At 40.7% G+C, this 21,073-nt stretch overlaps 1 protein-coding gene across 4 annotated transcripts in view; it reads right to left on the bottom strand.

Annotated features, from left to right (window-relative positions):
* SLC10A6 (solute carrier family 10 member 6) overlaps nucleotides 1–14,506 on the bottom strand; it is a 33,829-nt gene extending 19,323 nt beyond the window's left edge. For 2 of the 4 annotated variants that reach the window (XR_004479209.2, XM_033413411.2), the window contains exons 1-3: nucleotides 13,991–14,424; nucleotides 3,573–3,691; nucleotides 1,915–2,003 (exon numbers count right to left, since the gene is read on the bottom strand). Coding sequence is in view for 3 of the 4 variants with exons in the window: in XM_033413411.2 (XP_033269302.1) it covers nucleotides 1,915–2,003; nucleotides 3,573–3,691; nucleotides 13,991–14,403 (621 nt within the window). In the remaining variant the exon portion in view is untranslated. Of the gene's footprint in view, nucleotides 1–1,914; nucleotides 2,004–3,572; nucleotides 3,692–13,990 lie in introns of all 4 variants that reach the window. The other 2 variants (XM_004283995.3, XM_033413410.2) reach the window with 2 other exon arrangements.
* Nucleotides 14,507–21,073: the final 6,567 nt, after the last annotated feature.

The raw sequence follows: 21,073 nt of genomic DNA, 5'->3' as shown, positions 1-21,073 counted from the left end.
GGGGGTATTTATTTATTTATTTATTTATTTTTGGCTGTGTTGGGTCTTTGTTGCTGCGAGTTGGCTTTTCTCTAGTTGCAGTGAGCAGGGGCTACTCTTCGTTGCAGTGCACGGTCTCCTCATTGCGGTGACTTCTCTTGTCACGGAGCACGGGCTCTAGGTGCACGGGCTTCAGTAGTTATCACATGTGGGCTCAGTAGTTGTGGCGCACGGGCTTAGTTGCTCCGCAGCATGTGGGATCTTCCCGGACCAGGGCTCGAACCCGTGTCCCCTGCACTTGCAGGAGGATTCTTAACCACTGCGCCACCAGGGAAGTCCAGCCAAATGGTTTTTAATTTGCTCTTTACTGACATACAGAAAATGTATCTGATTTCTCCACTGACACTGATGGTCTAGTAGAGGATCTGGAAACACCAAAATCATTATTTTTTTGTTAGATGCCCTTTTAAGAAAGTACTCCAAGATAGAGTACTTGAAAAGTAAGAGGTTCCCATGATCATACTCTCTCCTCCTGTTTTGTAAACAAAATTATAACCACACACTGCCACACTGGAAATTTTCTCCTACTGAAATAACAGTAAAGTCATCATGTGCAATCCGGACGCACAGCACCTAAGCCCTCCTCCAGCTCCCTGTGTCCAGCTAATTTGTCTGCTTGTCAACCCCTCTTCTCGTTCTCCATCTCATCGGAGGACTAGAGGGAGTTGTTCAGTCTTGTGCCAAACTGGGGAAGCAGCATCCATTCGTGCAGGCAAATGGAGTGGCATGTTCTGTCAGGTAGAGCCAAACATCGAGAGCTTAAACTGAACCAAACCATAAACCCCAAACTAAAATGAACTGACATTTATTTGCCAAACCTCCAATCAGCTCCAAACGTCTTTTTTTACAAATGCAAAAAATAACTAAAACATTCTTTAAATCTTCATGAAAGCAGTATATAATAAAAGTATATATCTTCTAAAACAATACATAATCAGAAAAATGGACAACACCCTAGGAGATGAACACCATTGTTGAGAACACCTCCTCTCAAGCCACATAACTTTTTTTTCCGTCTTTAAAAACCTCTTTTATTTATTTATTTTTTTAAACATCTTTATTGGAGGATAATTGCTTTACAATGGTGTGTTAGTTGCTGCTGTATAACAAAGTGAATCAGCTATACATATACATATATCCCCCTATCTCCTCCCTCTTGCGTCTCCCTCCCACCCTTCCTATCCCACCCATCTAGGTGGTCACAAAGCACGGAGCTGATCTCCCTGTGCTGTGTAAGCCACATAATTTTAAAAGCCATTTAACAAGGACATTGGCTTGTTTCCCCAGCAGACAAAAGACAACCCTGGAAAGTCAAGAGGAGGTAGAGGGTTCCAGCTCCCATCATTCCAGGGCCAGACTCCTCAGTGCATTCTGGATGATTTCATTCTGACAGTTATTCGTGTGGCCAACAGCCCTTGTCTGTGTGTACAAACTCCATCTTTAGAGGCTCACCCAGGAATGCTTCTGAAAGACAGCCCTTCATCCTGCTGTTCCAGGAAGCCAACCACACTCATAAACAATGGGCCCCATTTCATGCAGATTTGAACAGCCTTTGCTTGAGAGCACCTGTGTGAAGCCTTGTGAACAAATGGGTGCTCTCTGGCCACACGCAGGCCTAAGCTTTTCTGTCACTAAAGCACGAGTTCCATGCTTTGCAGGGTGTCATAAGCCTCAGTGTAGGGGCCCATGGGAGTGACAAAGCAAGGCTTAGAGTGGAGGAAATATGGTGGCTGGATCCAAAAATGCAGGACACTTAAAGAAAATTGCTAGGTGTGGGGCTGTGTCTGACTGGCCCCTTTGTTCTGGTCATTGCCTACGTCTATTTGTGAAGTCTCTGATTCTGAAGTGTGCTAACTGTCCCATGGAGTTGCTTACCTTAAGAATAATTTTGGATTGTTTTGGCCACCTATAATTCACATAGACACCAAAGGCCACAGGAATGGTCAGGCACACAAGGGTAATTCCTGAAGAGAAGAAAAATCTGTCAGATGGTATCCCCTCTCACCCTGACCACCCATTTCTCAACAATTTATGTCTATTTCAATTAGATAAAAGCTTTAATTCAAGATGCATTTTATTTCTGCATCCACTTCCAAAAAAATGTTTGTTAATGTTTAGAAGACAATCTTTGAAGGGTATATGATACCACTGAATGCCGTCACAAACAGTCTCTCATTTCTCTCAGAATCCCTCAACAATCACATGGAATTTTAGAGACAACTGAAAATGTAAAGATTAGAAAACAGGAGGACCCTTTTATGTCTGCAAAATTCTTTGGTTGCTGTGTATGGGGTCACCACTCTACAACTATAGCTATTATTTCTCCATTTGAAGCCAATGGGTGATTTGCTTTGCAAGGTAAAGAATATCTATTACAAGACAAAAACAGCATTTGTTACAGAAACCAAAGGAAGTTCTTATATTTCCAAGTGTAGCCAGGTAACCCAAAGGCAGGTAGAGAAATACATCTTTTAATTAACACAAGTGACTGAAGACAGGCTCAACAGAGCAGAGGTCTACTTGCCAATAGGATCCATACACTGACATTTTCCAGTGCTACTTTCCAAATCTGCTCACTTGCAACACTAGCTCCAAAGTCATATGAGTTGCTCATATTTGGGGCTTTAATTGTTTACAAGTGCCTTTTAGAGTATATTATTAAAACAGAATATATTAAATAATTTAGTGATAAGAAAAAGTTGCACATAAAATCATGATTTCTAAATTAAGATTTCACTCAAATTTTACAAATTCAGTGGGCTTCACCTGTTTTCAGGACATGGCTCTATTCATGGTTCTGAATTATAGGCCATGGTTGTAAGCTCTCCAAGTGATTACTTGAGACTCCAGATTGACACTTTGGAGTTTATGAATCATGGTTTCTACCAATTCTCCAAAGACTCTGATAAAACCAGAATAGACATATCATCTCACCAAGTTTTTCTTCCAATCCTAGTGAGTCCACAGAGCTCTCAGAGTTTAAGGAGATAATGAAAGAGCTATGGGTGTGGTTGTGACATGTGGATATGCTTTAATACTCAATAGGAATCATTTATGTTGATCAGTAAAGAAGTCAAGGCCACAGGTGATATAAAAGGTGGGGCTGAGGGAACTAAGGTCTCATTAGAGCCACTGTGATTCAGTTCACCTGTGGGTCATAATGAGTCTAACTGCTTTCTAGTGAATTATATAAGGGTTGTTTGGTTTTTTTAGTAAGTAAGTTTTCTGGCTTTGTTTTCAAAAGTGAACCGTTGTAGGGGTTAAGAGCTTGGACTTTGCAATCAGATTCGCGAGTCAGAATTCCAGTCTGCACTTACCAGCTGCATGACCTTGGTCGAGTTACTTCACCTCCCTAATTCTGAAAATACAGGATATGGGACTGGTAATAGAATCTATACTGTAGGGTTATTTGGAGAATTAAATTAGATAACATATTTAAACCCCTGTATAAAGGAGACACATAGTAAACAACAGCTATTATTATTACCATCACCATTACTATTACTATTTCATGTCACAAGCCCAATACAGACCTATGTTCTGATATGGAATGGTGAGATTCTGCTCAAGATTCCAGGACGAGGTGTAGAGATAAAGGCAGAGTGGCATCATTCCCAGGGCAACCACCGTGGAACAAGTTGTCATACTGATGCTGAAAGTAAAATTAAAGTAGATGCTTAAGAGGGAAAGTTTGAAATGAAGAATTTAGTCCTTACCAAAAACAACTCCTGGGGTACAACTTCTTAGAGATTATGTAGGGTAAGTTACTTGAAACTGTCTCCTGTTTTATTATTCAACAAATGATGACTGTATTTGTGGTCTAGAAAAAGATTTCCTGCAGTTCTTGCCATCTATCAATTAACTCATATTTTATGAGCATTTACTCGTCCTAAACATTCTGCTAGTCACTATAAGGATTCATTTTTTTCCTTGTACAGTTCTTTATTGATATATAATTCATAGACCATAAAATTCATTCATTTTAAAGTATCTTTAGTATATGTGACTGTACTATTCTATTTCCAGAATATTTTCATCACCCCAAAAAGAAGCTCCACCCCATTAGCAGTCCCTCCCCATTCCCTTCTCCCCCCAGCCCCTGATAACCAGGAATCTATTTTCTGTCTTTATAGGATTTTGTCCCTATCTGGGTGATAAAACCAGCAACAAAATCAGTCAGTAAAATTAGGGGAAATAAGGTAAATGGAAATGAGATATTCTTCAGGCCAACAAAATACTTACGTTTAAATCACTGGGAAAAATTACACAATCTGTTTAAGCACATACAAACTGTTTATAGACACGATTAATGCTGCTCTACAGATGAGGTGAGGCACACGGAACATTATACAACACAACCCAGGGGTAAAGCAAGTGTTTATTCCCTTCAACACTAGGCTTCAAGAGTCTTGGAAGGTTTTAATATTCATAGTTTAAATTCTCACAGCAGACTGCCTTGCACATAGTATATGCCCAACCTGTGTTAACGGTACCAATGGCCTAGAAACTGAGGCTCACTACCTCCCAGCCCAGCGAGGAGGGGAAGGAGACCCTTTGTAGGACTAAGGTTTGCTGCAGAGATAGCAAGTGTCCTCCAGCACTTGATCAGGCCTGCAAGTTACACATCATTCTTCCTCATAATATGAATCACCAATGTTTCCATCTAATTACCCTGTCTATAAAATAATCTGTCTGTGATAACTTTGACATTTTCTATCAGAAGAATGTTTATATTCCCAGCAAAGCAGCAACCATTATATTTCAATGATATTAAAAATACTCCTTCTGGGCTTCCCTGGTGGCGCAGTGGTTGGGTGGCGCTCCGCAACAGGAGAGGCCACAGCAGTGAGAGGACCACATACCGCAAAAAAAAAAAAAAAAAAAATACTCTTTCTGTACTCTCAAACACTGCTGGTGAAATGAGGACTTCCCTGGTGGCACAGTGGTTAAGAATCTGCCTGCCAGTGCAGGGGACACGGGTTCGAGCCCTGGTCTGGGAAGATCCCACATGCTGCGGAGCAAGTAAGCCCGTGTGCCGCAACAAGAGAAGCCACCGCAATGAGAAGCTCGCACACCGCAACGAAGAGTAGCCCCCACTTGCCACAACTAGAGAAAGACCATGTGCAGCAATGAAGACCCAACGCAGCCAAAAATAAATAAATAAATAAATTTATTATTTTTTTAAATGCAAAATGGTACAGCCCCTGGAGGGAGTTTGGTAATAGCTAGCAAAATTACACATGTGTTTACACTTTGACCCAACAATCTCCCATCTGGGAATCCAGCCCAAAGATGCACTGTCAAATATTTAACTAATTGGTGACCCTTTCAGAAAACCAGACTTAGGTAATTCACAAATATTTGTATACATCCCTTCTCCTCTTTGTTTTCATTTAAACAATCCTGTTTCATAGCTGCTGTTTAGAGAACAGAGGCTTTGTTGTTTTCTTTTTAAAGCAACTTACTCTGCAGCTTGGTTGCTTTTGTTTTTTTCTCCACTTAATATCATAGGCATGTTTCAGGGCAACAGATATAACAAACTCATTTTTTTTAAAAGAACTGCAGAGTACAACATAAATATGCCATAATTTCTTCAATCACTCCATTAATGCTGAAAAAATTGTTTGAGTTTTCTTTCATTATAAGAATGTATTAAATGTACATTTAATGTACATGTACATTTACATTGTACATTTACATGTACATAATGTACATTTATAAGAATGTATTAAACATTCTTATATATATTTCACTTGAAATAATTCTTCTCTTCTGTAAAATAGATTCTCCAAAGTGGAATCACTGTGTCAAAAGTTTCTGTTTTTTATTTTAATAGATACTTCTAGATTATTTTCAAAAGAGCTTGTTGCATTTCACAATCTTGCCTGCACTGGAGGCAATCAATCCCTTTTAATTCTCATGAGAACATTGAAAACGGCATCTCACTCTTCTTTTGTTATACACCTGACTCTCTACAAGGTTGTGCTTTCTTTCATGTTTATTAACCTCTTGGATATCCCCTCTCAACAGCATTTCTTGTCTGATTTTTCTTTTCTCAACCTGTAGGAGCTACTTTAAAATTAGGGTACATATCATCAAATGTAATACAAATATTTTTGCCAAGGTTATTTTATATTTTTACTATGCTTATGACTTTTGCCATAATAAATAAGAGTGAGATAGTCAAATCTGTCCATCTGTCCTTTTTTTTTCCTGGTTTCTAAGTTCCTTGCCTTGTTAAAGATTTCCCCCTCTCCTGAGGTTATTCAAATATTGCCCCCACTTTTTACTTTTTCATAGGTTTATATTTTACATTTATATCTTTAACTTATCTAAAATTTATATTGTATAAGGTATGAAACTAATCTATTGTCTTCTATATTGAGAGGCAAGTGTGTTAAATTTTCCAAATAAACAATTTTTCACTAAACTGAAGTGCCAACTTCATTATATATTATATATACGTTCAAGTGTGTTCAAAATGTCCTTTTTTCCTAAGCAAATATCAGACTGTTTTAATTATGGTGTTTTCATAGTGTATTTTTGTATACGACAGAGCAGACACTTCCACATAAATCTTTCTTTTCAAACTTTTCTGAGCAGTTCTTGCATATATTTCACTCCATATGAGATTTAAAATTATCTTATTCTATTAAGAATGCTTACTGTGGGCTTCCCTGGTGGCGCAGTGGTTGGGAGTCCGCCTGCCGATGCAGGGGACACAGGTTCGTGCCCCGGTCCGGGAAGATCCCATATGCCGCAGAGCGGCTGGGCCCGTGAGCCATGGCCACTGGGCCTGCGCGTCTGGAGCCTGTGCTCCGCAACGGGAAGGGCCACAGCAGTGAGGGGGCCGCGTGCCAAAAAAAAACAAAAAAAAAACAAAGAATGCTTACTTTGAGCAGTCTTCTTCCTAACTAGAGAGCAGATTAACGAAGAAAACCAGCTTGCCACAGCTCTCAAACCTTTGTATTCAAGAATAGCGTGTGTCTGGAACGCTTTTCCAAATTCCTAGTCTATGATAGTGCTACATTCCTGGCTCTTCATATCACCACATCCTGAAAGGAATTCCATATTACATCACTTTGATCTTGAACTTCTGGAGAACTAGCAGACAATTTTCCTCCTCTATGGCTATGGCTCAAACACCAGAAAGGTAAGATTCATGACTGTGGGAAGCAAAGTGTGAGATTATATCAGACTGATTCTATATCCTTGATTACATAGGTTACTACTTCCACCCTTTATACAACTTCACGCCCATAATGTTCACAGTAATGGTCAAGGAAGGCAACAGATGACCCTGGTGCTCTGCCCAGCTGGAAAAGCACAAGTGAACGTGTCTGAATGCATTGGATAGTCACACCTTTTGTTTTACTGCCATGAAATTCCAATGTAGCATAAACAGAGGATGTGGTCAACTGGGTCTCTTGGCTGTTCACATATAGGAAAATTGTTGGCAAAATCTGATTTCAGTATAACAAGATTCCACTTGCACTAAGAAGAATGGTGTCACCATCTGCAAACTATTACAGAGAATAATGGGACAGATTAAGCAAGTCTGGACAAACAGGTAAATCCTGAACCTCCTTTAAAACATGGAAATTACATATATATGCATTATATTAAAATGTAGTGTCGATAAGTATACCATTTTGCAATTGGGGTTTAAATTATACGCCTGTTGTTTTAGTTTGAAACCAATAAACTCAGGAACTCTGACACTCAAAACTATGAAAGTACACACTTGCTTCCCTACTGAAAAAAAACTTTTAAATTATCTAGGTAGTCAGATGGACATGGAATATGCTATAAGATCAGATCAACAGACTTGGGCCTAGAGAAGAGTTCAAGGCCAGGTTTTCCATCCCTAAATATAAATGTTACTCCTGTCTGCTGCTTCTCAAGAACGGTAACCAGCATTTATTGAGCACCACCTGCTAAGTATCAGACCTCATTACATACATTTTCTCTTTTCGTCTATAAAACAACCCTATGGGTAGGTATTATTTTCATTTTATAGACAAGGAAATTAAGGTATATAGCATTATATACCTTAGAAACACACTAAGTCACATGGATTCAATCTAAGTTCTGTCTCTCAAGATGATCTTCAGTTCTCCACCAGGCCCTGTCAGACAGATCCGAAGAATCTGAAGTCCCAGTTTCAGGGTTTCTGCTAAAGGATCAGGAGCTCCTTTAAAGTTCAAAAGTCAAATTTGGCCACTGAATCCCTCAGGCTCTACCACCACCAGTGGTCAGAATCCTTTCTCTGCCGCTGAGGACACAAACACGTCCTCACAGAAGAATAGACCTCGTATAACAAAAGTTATCAAACTAAGAGTTCCCTGGTGGCCTAGTGGTTAGGATTCCAGGATTTCAATGCTGGGGCCAGGGTTGAATCCATGGTCGGGGAACTGAGATCCCACAAGCCACATGGTATGGCCAAAAAAAAAAGTTATCAAACTTAAGACAGTGGGAGCTGTCCTAAGTTGTACCAATAAACTGATTGCATTTCAAGAGAAGTTTTTGTAACACACACGAGCAATCAGAAACTTTCCTTCAGTCATTCACCCTCATATATCAAGCCCCTGCCACCACCAGGCTGGCTCTAAGCATGCAGAGGAACAAGCCCCGGAGGAGCTCAGAGACCTAGTGAGGCTGAAAGTAGCCCAGCTACTGCAGTGTCCTCTGATAGATGACAAGAAAGCATTGCATATTTAGTGCTATGGGACAGAGGAGAGGCATCTCTGCCAAATAGTTTCCAGAGAAACACTAAAAACTGGGGTGGGAGAGGGGGATGCTTAGACTTTATAATTTGCTTTTCTTTTCCTATTGTCACAAAATACTTAAAACTTAAAAAAGCCTCAGATCCATTTCTGGATTATACCCAAAAGAACTGAAAGTAAGGACTCCAACAGATATTTGCACACCCGCGTTCATGGAAGAATTACTTACAATAGCCAAAAGGAAGAAGCAACCCAAGTGTCCATCAATGGATAAATGGATAAATAAAATGTCTTATATGCATACAATAGATTATTATTCAGCCTTAAAAAGAAAGGAAATTCTGACACAAGCTACAACATAGCTGCACTTTGAAGACATTATGCTAAGTGAAATAGGCCAGACACAAAAGGACAAGTGTTTTATGACTTCACTAATATGAGATACCTAAAGTAGTCAAATGCATAGAAACAGAAAGTAGCATGGCGGTTGCCAGGGCCTAAAGGGAAGGAGGAATTATTGTTTAAGGGATACAGAGTTTCAATTTGGGAAGATGAAAAAGTTCTAGAGGTGGATGGTGGTGATGATTGTACAACAATGTGAATGTACTTAATGCCATTGAACTGTACACTTAAAAATGTTAAAATGGTAAATGCTATGTTATGTATATTTTACCACAGTAGAAAAAAGACACATAACACAAATGAACTTATCTACGAAACAGAACAGACTCACAAACATAGAGAACACACTTGTGATTGCAAGGGGGGAAGTAGGCAGGGGAGGGATGGATTGGGAGTTTGGGATTAGCAGATGCAAACTATTACATGTAGAATGGATAAACAATAAGGTCCTACTGTATAGCACAGGGAAATATATTCAATATCCTGTAATAAACCATAATGGAAAAGTAAAAGAAAAAGGGACCTCAGAAAGTCTAACCCAATGATTTTACAAATGAGGAAACAGGTCCAGAAAGGTATGCTGAAAGACACACAGCTCCTTGAGCAGAGACTAAAACACAGGCCCCTGACACAGTGTTCTTTTGCCTGACCCATATAATAATAATAATAACTCATACAGCATTTTGTGCCAGTAAGACTCTAAGCACTTTATATATATTAACTCATTCAATCCTTACAACAACCCATGAGGTAACTTATGTTTCTCCCTATTTTAGAAGTGAGGAAACTAAAGCATAGAGAATTTACGTAACCTGCCAAGAGGGCCCAGCTAGCAAGGGATGGATCTACTTTCTGGCTCCAGACTGGTGCACTTAACTATGACACTGTACTGCCAGATCTCAGTTTTCATGTCCTACTGTCCAAGGCAAGAATTCTGTCCATCCTTAGTAGATTGCAAAAATGTCCCCAGTTCTTTCTCCCGCTCTTTTCCATGCCCTCTGCACTGTGACTTTGCAGCTCACCCCATTGAGAGGCAGAATCTACTTCTCCAGTCCTTGTATCTGGGCTAGCCTTGCAATTTGCATTAGCCACTGGAATGTGGTGGAAGTGATGGTGAACTGCTTTCAAGCTCAGGCCTCAAGAGACCTTGTAAGCTTCCCAGACACTGTCATGTGGTTAGGTCTAGGCTAGCCTGCTGGAGAATGAGAGGCCACAGAGAGGAGAGCCCAATTGTCCCAGCTGAGGCCATCCAAGATGGCCAGTCCACATTTAGCCTGTCCCCGGACATGTGAGAGAGCCCTGCCAAGATCAGCAGAGCTGAGTCCAGGGGCAAGATAATTTTAAGGCTCTTCATACATGTAGGCCAACTGTTTTCCAGAACCGTTATAACGGATGATTGGAGGAGACAGATCAGGCCAGCTGTTGTTGCAGCCTGTGAAGACAATGGGCAAAAGAAAGTTGGAAAAGTGCTGGGTATGTTTAAAGAACAGTTACTAGGGACTTCCCTGGTGGTCCAGTGGGTAAGACTCTGTGCTCCCAATGCAGGGGCCCGGGGTTCAATCCCTGTTCAGCGAACTAGATCCCACATGCTACGACAAAGATCCCGCGTGCCACAACTAAGACCCAGTGCAGCCTAAATAAATAAATAAATAAAAATAAAATCTTAAAAAAAAAAACAGTTAATAGTCCATTTTGACCAAAGACCTGTTATGCTTAAGGGTTTAATGGTAAATAAACCTGCAGGAGTCAGTTAGACCCAGCTTAGGTTCTACCCAATTTAACAGGTGTTGAGAAGCCTTTACATGTATAACATGTTCCTTTTCTCCTCACAATACCATGAAGGAAGTACTATGATTTCCAGTTACAGAAAGAGGTCCCAAGTCAGGATATAAAGACAGGCAGTCTGACCCCAGAGCCTGCCTTATCCACTTACTACAAAACCATGAAGGAAAGACTGAAGGTAGAGAGAACATTGAGAAGATACTGCAATTGGCCAAGAAAGAAACTGTGGTGCCTGACCTGAGGTGATGGCAGTGGACAGATAGGAAGCAATAGCTATGGGTGACATCAAGAGGGTGGGCTACAGTACTAGCCAGAGGACTGACTAAAGAAAGTGAAGCATGAAGGGGAGTCATGGGGTGGGGAGGGACTGCGAAGATGATGAGTCCAGGTGACTGGGAGGATGACTGGTGTCAGCATCAGATACTCAGAATGCAGAAACTGGTTCAAACATGTTGATTCTGAAACTCCTTGTTTGGTGTGAACGCATGGAGAACTGCAAGTAAATTGAATGAAGCATGGAGTTAAGGCATGAGAAACACATTTAGGTTTAGCGCTCATCTCAAGAGCACTAAATCTAAATTTCCTCATTTGTAAAATGAAGATGTTGTACTAAATGCTCTTGGATTTTATCCAGTATGAAAGACAAAATTTCTATCAATGACTGCCTAGTGAGTTTTGCTTAAGTTATTTTTGTTGGTAATCAAGTAAGAAAAACATAGTGAACTTGTAGATTGTTTCACTTGATAATACTGAATTTCCTATTTGCAATTTTTACTGAGAATTAAGATTTATTACTCTTGTATCTATAAGCTTTTGAAAATCTAATATTTAGTCCCCATTTTAAAATTTCATTTCTTAGAATTTAAATTTTATGCTTGTTTTTTGTTTTGTTTTTTGTTTGTGAGTCTCAAAATCAAAATTTTATAAGAAAAATGGGAAAGTAGCTAATATTTACTACACACCTACTATGTGCCTGGCATCCATCATACATATTTCCTCCTTAAAATACATCCTTGTGGGGAATAGGCAATTTTAACATGTTTTACGAATGAAGCTTATAGGTTAAATAATTTGACCAAAGTTAAAAGCTAATTAAGGGAAGTAAAATGAGCTTTATCTTTTCTAGACTTCCTATTAATTGGTGTTTTTATTATAATTTGGGCTAATAAGAGATGAAGGTAATAAATGTTCTCTTTCCCAGAACAGAAGTGCTTGAGAACACTGCTTAACGATTTATGTTCCTGCTCAGAAGATCTAGTTGTGTTAATAAATGGCATTGAAGAAAGTCCCTAAATTTCAGGCTGATGAGAAACAGATGTGCTTTTAAATCTGAGTTCTGCCATACTCATTTGTAGCATTTGGCAACATACTTAACCAATCTGAGACACAATTTTCTCAGCTGTAAAATTCAGAATAATAAAAGGCCATTTACAAGGTTATTTTGAGAGCCAAGAAAGAAGGGAAAGAAAATACATGAAAGCATAGACTCCATGCCTGTCAGGGTACTTAATAACTATGTTTCCTTTTTCTTTCCAAAAACTTTCAGGCCCTGGAATTTATCACTGTTATATGGACTTTGTGTAAAGAATATTTATCATTTCCCAATTATTATGTTAATGGTCAACTTAATTGAATTTGAATTAGCAGTGCACGTTAGGGTTTTTTTTTAATTTAATTTTATTTATTTTTCATACAGCAGGTTCTTATTAGTTATCCATTTTAGACATATTAGTGTACACATGTCAATCCCAATCTCCCAATTCATCACACCACCACCACCCCACCCCCCGCCACTTTCCCTGGGGGGGGGTTAAATTAGCGATGCAAGTGATTCATTTCAAATCTTTGATAAGTGGGTAACTAGAAACATAGCCATATGAAAATTAATTATTGGTCTGTTTGGCATGAACCCATTAAAATTTATAGGTGAAATAAGTTCCATATGCTAAACATTCAGCACATGCAGGAAACTAGAAACCCATACCTGCAGCTGACTCACTAACGTCAACTCCCAGCACGGTCAGCACCTCTGATTCATTCATTGTATAATAAATCTCAACTAAATGACATACACATCGAACAGAGATTTAAATTTATAAGTAGTTCTTTCTCTGGGCAAAAGGTGAAACAGTTTGTTCAGAAGTAAGCAAAGATTCTAGAAAGACCACTGTTTTTAGCCCTGTCATTTTCTCCAGTTGTTACTCCTCTGTTTTTTCCTCAAATGCTCTTTTCGCCATCAAAACAAGTACTCCAAAATACCTGTGACTAATTCAATCTCATTAAAATGTAAATGAATGATAAAGCTTAATGTTTCCTGGGGTATTTATCTACACCATAATTGGAAATAAGGTCACTGGCTTAAATGAAAGGAATGAGATTCTAGTAATGAATGTTAAACATCGGCAAAACAACAAGAAAGAACAGTCTTAGTCATAAGTCTTTGTGTTGCTCCCCAAGTCAACTCAATAGCCACTTAAAACAGGATACATCTATCACATACCCCTAAAGCTCCCTTATCCTGTCCCCCAAAATACTTATCTCATAAAGTAGGTGCTTGGGCATCACTTGCTGATTAGAGCCATGAGGCCCTCATTCTGGTTATGCTGCTGCCACCACCACCACTACAATAGCTACCAACCAGTATCCTTAGCTTCCTGGGATTCTGAACCTATGTCCTGGGAGACTGTGAAACCAGGACTGTTGTTAAAGCCATCAGCGTGGGTGAGAATGAGTTCACGCCTAGGAAGGGCCATTGGGTGAGGAAGGAGACCTGCTTTCACTGTTGCATATGAACCCAACCCCTCTACTCAGAAAAGTAGTTGACAGTAAAACAGAGGACAATCACAGCAAAGTAAATTTTAAGTTCAGAAAGGAAAGTCCTTCTGGGACCGAACAAGTCTGTGTAAAATGTTTCCCAATGGAATATCTACCTAGATTGGCAGAGTTTTTAACGCGAAGGTGTCAGTCCCCCCCATCCCCACCCCCATCCCTGGCAGAGTGCTATCAGGGGAAGACAGCTGAGCTTCCCTAGTGTAACTTACCTGAGATCCATATCTCCATCAACCCAGTAGGTGAAAATGTTAGAGATGGTTCCCCCTGGGCAGCACCCCATGATGAGGATAGCCATAGCTTGGACTGGCTTCAGAGAGAAGCTGATGACCAGGAGATAGGCAGCAAGAGGCATGAGCCCAAACTGGCAGAGCAGTCCCACAGCAATGCCCCAGGGTCTCCTGATGTGCGACCAGAGCCTCCGGATCTCCACAGAGCATCCCAAGGAGAACATGAGCAGGCCGGTCATCACGGCTGACACCACTGTGAAAACAAGTTCCAGGTTCCCATAGACCTCCAGCCCCACTGGCAACTCCTCCTCTGAACTGTTGGCAGGGCAGGCTGAGCTGCTGGAACAATTTGCTCTCATCTCCTTATTCCTTAAGGCAGCATTACAAATGAACATCTGCTGCGATGGCTGGGCAGGTCTATCCTGCCACGTTTTGTAATAATTCCAAGTCACACATGGAGGATCATTCCAATAGCTGTTGGCCAGTCAGGTGATTCATCCTAATCTGATCAATTTATTCACAAGTGGCATTATAAAAGTAATTATCATGGGCATGAAACATATAATAAATAATATTTATAATATTATTATAAATATATATATTATAAATATAATAAATAATATTATTTATAATAATATAATAACATATAATAAACTGTGGTAATTACTTTCCACTTCTGTTCTTACTCACCAGTGAATATTCAAGTGAAATGAGACAAGCAAGCACTGTCAAGTGGAGCAACTGGTATGCTGTCAGAAATCACATTGTGTTCCAGGAGAGAGGTTGGATGGCAAGGCATAATTTCTCCAAGTTTAGTGGGGATATCCAAAAGCTAGGATGCAATGTTCTGCATAGACAAAGGCTAACTCTGGAAAAAAGAAAGGCAGCTAAGCCAAAGCCACACCTCACAGCATTAGGAGAACTCTTCTGTTGAAGACATTAAAACAAAAGGCCAGTTAAGGAAATGTCAGGAGGGACTAAGGATAATTTCAAAAGAGCTTTGGAATTAGTCTCACTTTTTCTTCTTTCTATTTCTATTAGAATTTGTGTCTAAAGCCAATAATTAAACACCTGTAAAAATAATGATATTAAGCACCTGATTTGCCTCATGAAACATGTGGAAACTCACTTCTGAACACAAAATAATTCAAGGGAGCTGTCACTTTCTTTTTGAGATGCCTCACCCCAGGTCTTGTAGTGAGGTCTGGGAATTCAGCAAAAAAAATGTAGTAAAGAGCTTGTCTGGAAGGCTGAAGACAGAGTCTGAGGTCAGCCTCTGACTGCAGTGGCCCAGGGCCCCTCTGTGTGCCTTAACCACATGGACACATGTTTTGTTGGCAAAATCAGACAAGGAAAATATAGTTCCATGAAACTGAAGCTCCAAAACAGCAGATGCCACACCCCTTCTCACAGAAAGCAGGAAGTATATTTGTGGGACAAGGAGGGACACTAGCTATGCATTGTTTATTTTTGGATTTAGCAAATTATTTTCCATGACAAAATGCTCCAGGCATGTTTGCTGTATTAAAAACAAGTTGAATACAAATGTAAAATGAAATCTAACTATTTGCAGAAAGTATAAACTGCCTGAGGCAAACCCCCCTAAAAGCAGCTCTGAAGGTAGAACCTTGCTGGAGGTCATCAGAGGTCAGCATGAGGACCTGCTGCCACCAATTCTTGTTTTATGCCCGAGAACAAGCCAATGTCTACACCAAGCTTGGTGAGCCTGTCAGGAGGCAACCCAGAACCATCTATATTGTGTTCATACAGAGCCAAGCAGAGAAATGAACATTTAGGAGTGGGTTAGGTCTCTGGAAAGCTACATGTTCCCAGCTAAATGATGCTGAGGGGTAGTCGAGCTGAGAAGAAATGGAGGAAGGAGAGCACTAACATTTTTTGAGCACCTAAGTGACAGAGGCATGCTAGGTACTTTACACATATGTGGCTGTGTCTGGTGAAGCAGAAGTTTTTTTTTTAACCTTATTTAGTAAGAAGGTATCAGATTATTTCTGTCTGGGTAATGTCAAAAAGTACCTTGGCTAAAAAAAAAAAAAAAAAAGTCCCTTGGCAGTCCTTCTTTGTTCCCGAAATAATCACTTGAATGACCCTTCTTAATTATACAAATTTAGGTTTAGTAAGCCATTCCTGATAGATGACAGTGATAGGAACTTTGGTGATTTGCTTGGTACTCAGCTCTAATAGATTGGAGGAGGGGGCTAAATTTGCAAAGTGGACTTAAGGAGTCTCCAAAGGGGAAGGTGTCCTTGGCCACTTGCCTTTTGAAATTCAGTGTTAGCAGAATTTCTCAAATGAATTAGGATGATTACAACTGAGGTCCACTGGTAGAAAATAAAATCTAATTACACATCCAGAAAGGAAGGGATGTCTGGACAGGTGACAAGTTCCTCTGGATCCAGTTGTCTGGGCACAGATGTCACAGGGTGATACAGGACACACAACTGAGTATGTGGATGTAAGCAGAAGAGAAGTAACCTTGAGAGGCCAAGCCTGGGCGCCACCAAGTTGTGTGCAAGGATCTGAACCAGAAGGGGCATGGCAGCAGTGGGTGAGGACCCACTGGCCTCAGTGGTACCAATTTATTCAACAGGTCCCAACAAAACAACAACAGCTGAGACCAGGGCCTACCAGTGGACTGGTTGGGCTTTTCTGAGTTTCTCTCCATTTGGGGTTGAGAAGGAGCGTCCTTCGGAAGAGTAAGCACCTAGAGTTCTTAGTAAATTTGTAAAGGAGATTTTAAATAGGGGATCCCAAACATATTGACATGTAGAGATTCTAGTGATTAATTAGAAAATTTTAAAAGCCAAACTTACACCCCGTGCTAGCGAGGTGGATCACGAGATCCCACTGAATCTTCACATCCAAACTAAGAGGTATGTACTACCATTCCCCACTTCACAGATAAGGAAACAAAGGACTAGTGAGGCCTTTGTGATTTGTCCAAGGTTATTAAGCAAGTAAGTTGTAACCCTGGGATATTAAATCCCAGTCTAATTCTCAGCTTGTCCTCATTTCCCTGGAGCACAGCAAAGTGGAAACAATGAAAGTAGTTGGCAGCATGATCATGCTGAAAAGACTGGCAACACTTAGACATAGCTCAGGGATAAAACACCACTAGTTGCATTAAGATGGAGAAAGAAACCAGTTAATCCCTAATCTCTAAATTTTTCTCATATGCTCACAAGCTTAAAATGCACCTGAATATGTTCAACATATATGCACCTTAATTTTGAGATCCAATTCTACAAACCACAGGAAATGCTTCATGTATTTCTATTCACCGCAGATAGAATTAGAGGTTAAAGATATTCTTCAGGAAAAGCCTGGTTTCTTCAGGTTGAGAATGTAAAGGCAGAAGGGAAAGTGCCAAAAAGAAAGGTGGTTAAATATGGCTAAGGAATTGTTTGCCAAACTCTGAGAATTAGCACAACAGGAAACTTCTAGAAGCTTGAAGAACGTAAAAAATCCACCTCCTATACAGCGATGGGAATGTAAATTGGTACAGCCACTATGGAGAACAGTACAGAAAAAAATTAAAAATAGAGCTACCATATGACGCAGCAATCCCACTCCTGGCCACATATCCAGAGAAAAACATAATTCAAAAGGATGCATGCGGGCTTCCCTGGTGGCACAGTGGTTGGGAGTCTGCCTGCCAGTGCAGGGGACAAGGGTTCAACCCTGCTCTGGGAGGATCCCACATGCTGCAGAGCACCTGAGCCCATGCGCCACAACTACTGAGCCTGCACTCTAGAGCCCGCGAGCCACAACTACTGAGCCCACATGCCACAACTACTGAAGCCTACGCGCCTAGAGCCCGTGCTCCGCAACAAGAGAAGCCACCGCAATGAGAAGCCCGTGCACTGCAACAAAGGGTAGCCCTCACTTGCCGCAACTAGAAAAAGCCTGCATGCAGCAACAAAAGACCAAACTCAGCCCAAAATAAATAAATAAATAGATAAATAAAATTAAAAAAAAAAAGAGGATGCATGCACCCCGATGTTTATTGCAGCACTATTTACAATAGCCAGGACATGGAAGCAACCTAAATGCCCATCAACAGAGGAATGGATAAAGAAGATGTGGTACATATATACAATGGAATATTACTCAGCCTTAAAAAGGAACAAAATAGTGCCATTTGCAGAGACGTGGATGGACCGAGAGATTGTCATACAGAGTGAGATAAGTCAGAAAGAGAAAAACAAATATCATATAATACTGCTTACATGTGGAATCTAGAAAAATGGTAAAGATGAAATTATTTGCAAAGCAGAAGTAGAGTCACAGATGTAGAGAACAAATGAATGGTTACCAAGGGGGTAAGGGGGTGGGATGAATTGGGAGACTGGGACTGACATATATACACTGCTATGTATAAACTAGATAACTAATGAGAACTTATAGTACAGCACAGGGAACTCTACTCAGTGCTCTGTGGTGACCTAAATGGGAAGGAAATATAAAAAAAGAGTGGGGGCTTTCCCTGGTGGTGCAGTGGTTAAGAATCCTCCTACCAATGCAGGGGACACAGGTTCAAGCCCTGGTCTGGGAAGATCCCACATGCTGCGGAACAACTAAGCCCGTGTGCCACAACTACCAAGCCTGTGCTCTAGAACCCACGAGCCACAACTACCGAAGCCCGTGCAGCACAACTACTGAAGCCTGTGCACCTAGAGCCCATGCTCCGCAACAAGAGAAGCCACCACAAGGAGAAGCCTGCGCACCACAATAAAGAGTAGCCCCTGCTCACCACAACTAGAGAAAGCCCACGTGCAGCAACAAAGACCCAGCACAGCCAAAAATAAATAAATTTTAAAAAAAAGATCCTTTCCCAGAATTGAGGAAATGGCAGCCACATTAAAAAATAATAATAAAAAAATAAAATAAATTAAAAATAAATTTTAAAAGAGTGGATATATGTATACGTATGACTGATTCACTTTGCTGCACAGCAAGAAACTAACACAACATTGTAAAGCAACTATACTCCAATAAAGATTAATTAAAAAAAAAAACTAAAAACAGAGTTACCATATGATCCAGCAATCCCACTCCTGGGCATATATCTGGACAAAACCATAATTTGAAAAGATACAGGCACCACTGTGTTCATAATAGTACTATTTACAATAGCCAAGACATGGAAACAACCTAAATGTCCATTGACAAATGAATGGATAAAGAAGATGTGGTACATATATACAATGGAATATTACTCAGCCATAAAAAAACAATAAAATAATGCAGCAACATGGATGGCCCTAGAGATTATCCTACTAATTAAAGTCAGTCAGAAAGAGTAAGACAAATGCCATATGATATCACTTATATATGAAGTCTAAAATATGACACAAATGAACTTATCTATGAAACAGACACACAGACATGGAGAACAGACTTGTGGTTGTCAAGGGGGAGGGGGAATGGGGGAGGGATGGATTGGGAGTTGGGATTAGTCTTACTATATAGTACAGGCAACTATATTCAATAGCCTGTAATTAAACCATAATGGAAAAGAATATGAAAAAGAATATATGTATTATATATATATATATATAACTGAGTCACTTTTCTGTACATCAGAGACCAACACAACATTGTAAATCAACTATATTTTAATAAGATCAATTTGGGGGACTTCCCTGGTGGTCCAGTTAAGACTCCATGCTGGGCTTCCCTGGTGGCACAGTGGTTAAGAATCCGCCTGCCAATGCAGGAGACATGGGTTCCAGCCCTGGTCCTGGAAGATCCCACATGCCGCGGAGCATCTAAGCCCGTGCACCACAACTACTGAGCCTGCGCTTTAGAGCCCACAAGCCACAGCTACTGAGGCCCGCGCGCCTAGAGCCCGTGCTCCACAACAAGAGAAGCCACCGCAATGAGAAACCCACGCACCGCAACAAAGAGTAGCCCCCGCTCGCCGCAACTAGAGAAAGCCCGCGCGCAGCAACAAAGACCCAACACAGCCAAAAACAAACAAATAAATTTATAAAAAAAAAAAAAAAAAAAGACTCCATGCTTCCACTGCAGGGGGCATGGGTTCCATCCCTGGTTGGGGAATTAAGATTTCACATGCTGCATGCAGTGCAGCCAGAAAAATGAAATGAAATGAAAATAAATAAAATAAAATAAAATCAAAATCCTATAGGGAGTTCCCTGGTGGCCTAGTGGTTAGGATTCCAGGCCGGGATTCAATCCCTGGTCAGGGAACTGCAATCCCACAAGCCATGGTGCAGTGTGGCCAAAAAAAAAGAATCCTATAGGTTCCAAAAGAGTTTAGGGAAACTCATGAGAGATAGATCCAAAACAAAAGAAAATTAAAAGAAAATTATTTATTTAATCCAAAATTAAAATAAATTGGTGGTAAGGAAATAGATGGTTACATGACACAAGATAAAAAGCCTAATTATATATATATATATATTTTTTTTTTTTTTTTTTTTCGGTACGCGGGCCTCTCACTGTTGTGGCTTCTGCCGTTGCGGAGCACAGGCTCCGGACGCGCAGGCTCAGCGGCCATGGCTCACAGGCCCAGCCGCTCCGTGGCATGTGGGATCTTCCCGGACCGGGGCACGAACCTGTGTCCCCTGCATCGGCAGGCGGACTCTCAACCACTGCACCACCACGGAAGCCCCTAATTCTATATTTTGAAAAAAATCAAACCTTGGGAAGTCCCTCGTGGTCCAGTGGTTAAGACTCTGCCCAAGGCCCAGGTTCAATCCCTGGTTGGGGAAATAAGATCCCACAAGGTGCCGGGTGCAACCAAAAAACAAAAACAAACCTTTTGATAGTATTGAAAAGTACTATCACCTCATGTCATGTGCATGAGCACCATAGGGTCAGGGATGCAGCAGCTGTCAGGTGGGCGGGGAAGAGACTGAGGCCACAGCGTGAGGGACGCCCCAGTCCCTCTACGTCTGTGTCTGGCAGAACCAGTGTGAGATAAAGAGGCAACCCTTCCGAGCAGCCCGGAAAATCAAGAGTTTGGGCCGGACCTTTGAGCAGACACCAAGATAGTGAGGAGCCAGAAGAAAAGCACAGACT

The sequence above is a fragment of the Orcinus orca genome, chromosome 4, assembly GCF_937001465.1.
Source record: "Orcinus orca chromosome 4, mOrcOrc1.1, whole genome shotgun sequence".
In the NCBI taxonomy this organism is placed as follows: domain Eukaryota; kingdom Metazoa; phylum Chordata; class Mammalia; order Artiodactyla; family Delphinidae; genus Orcinus; species Orcinus orca.
The sequence above is the reverse complement of the archived record's forward strand: the minus strand, read 5'-3'. Positions and strand labels throughout refer to the sequence as shown.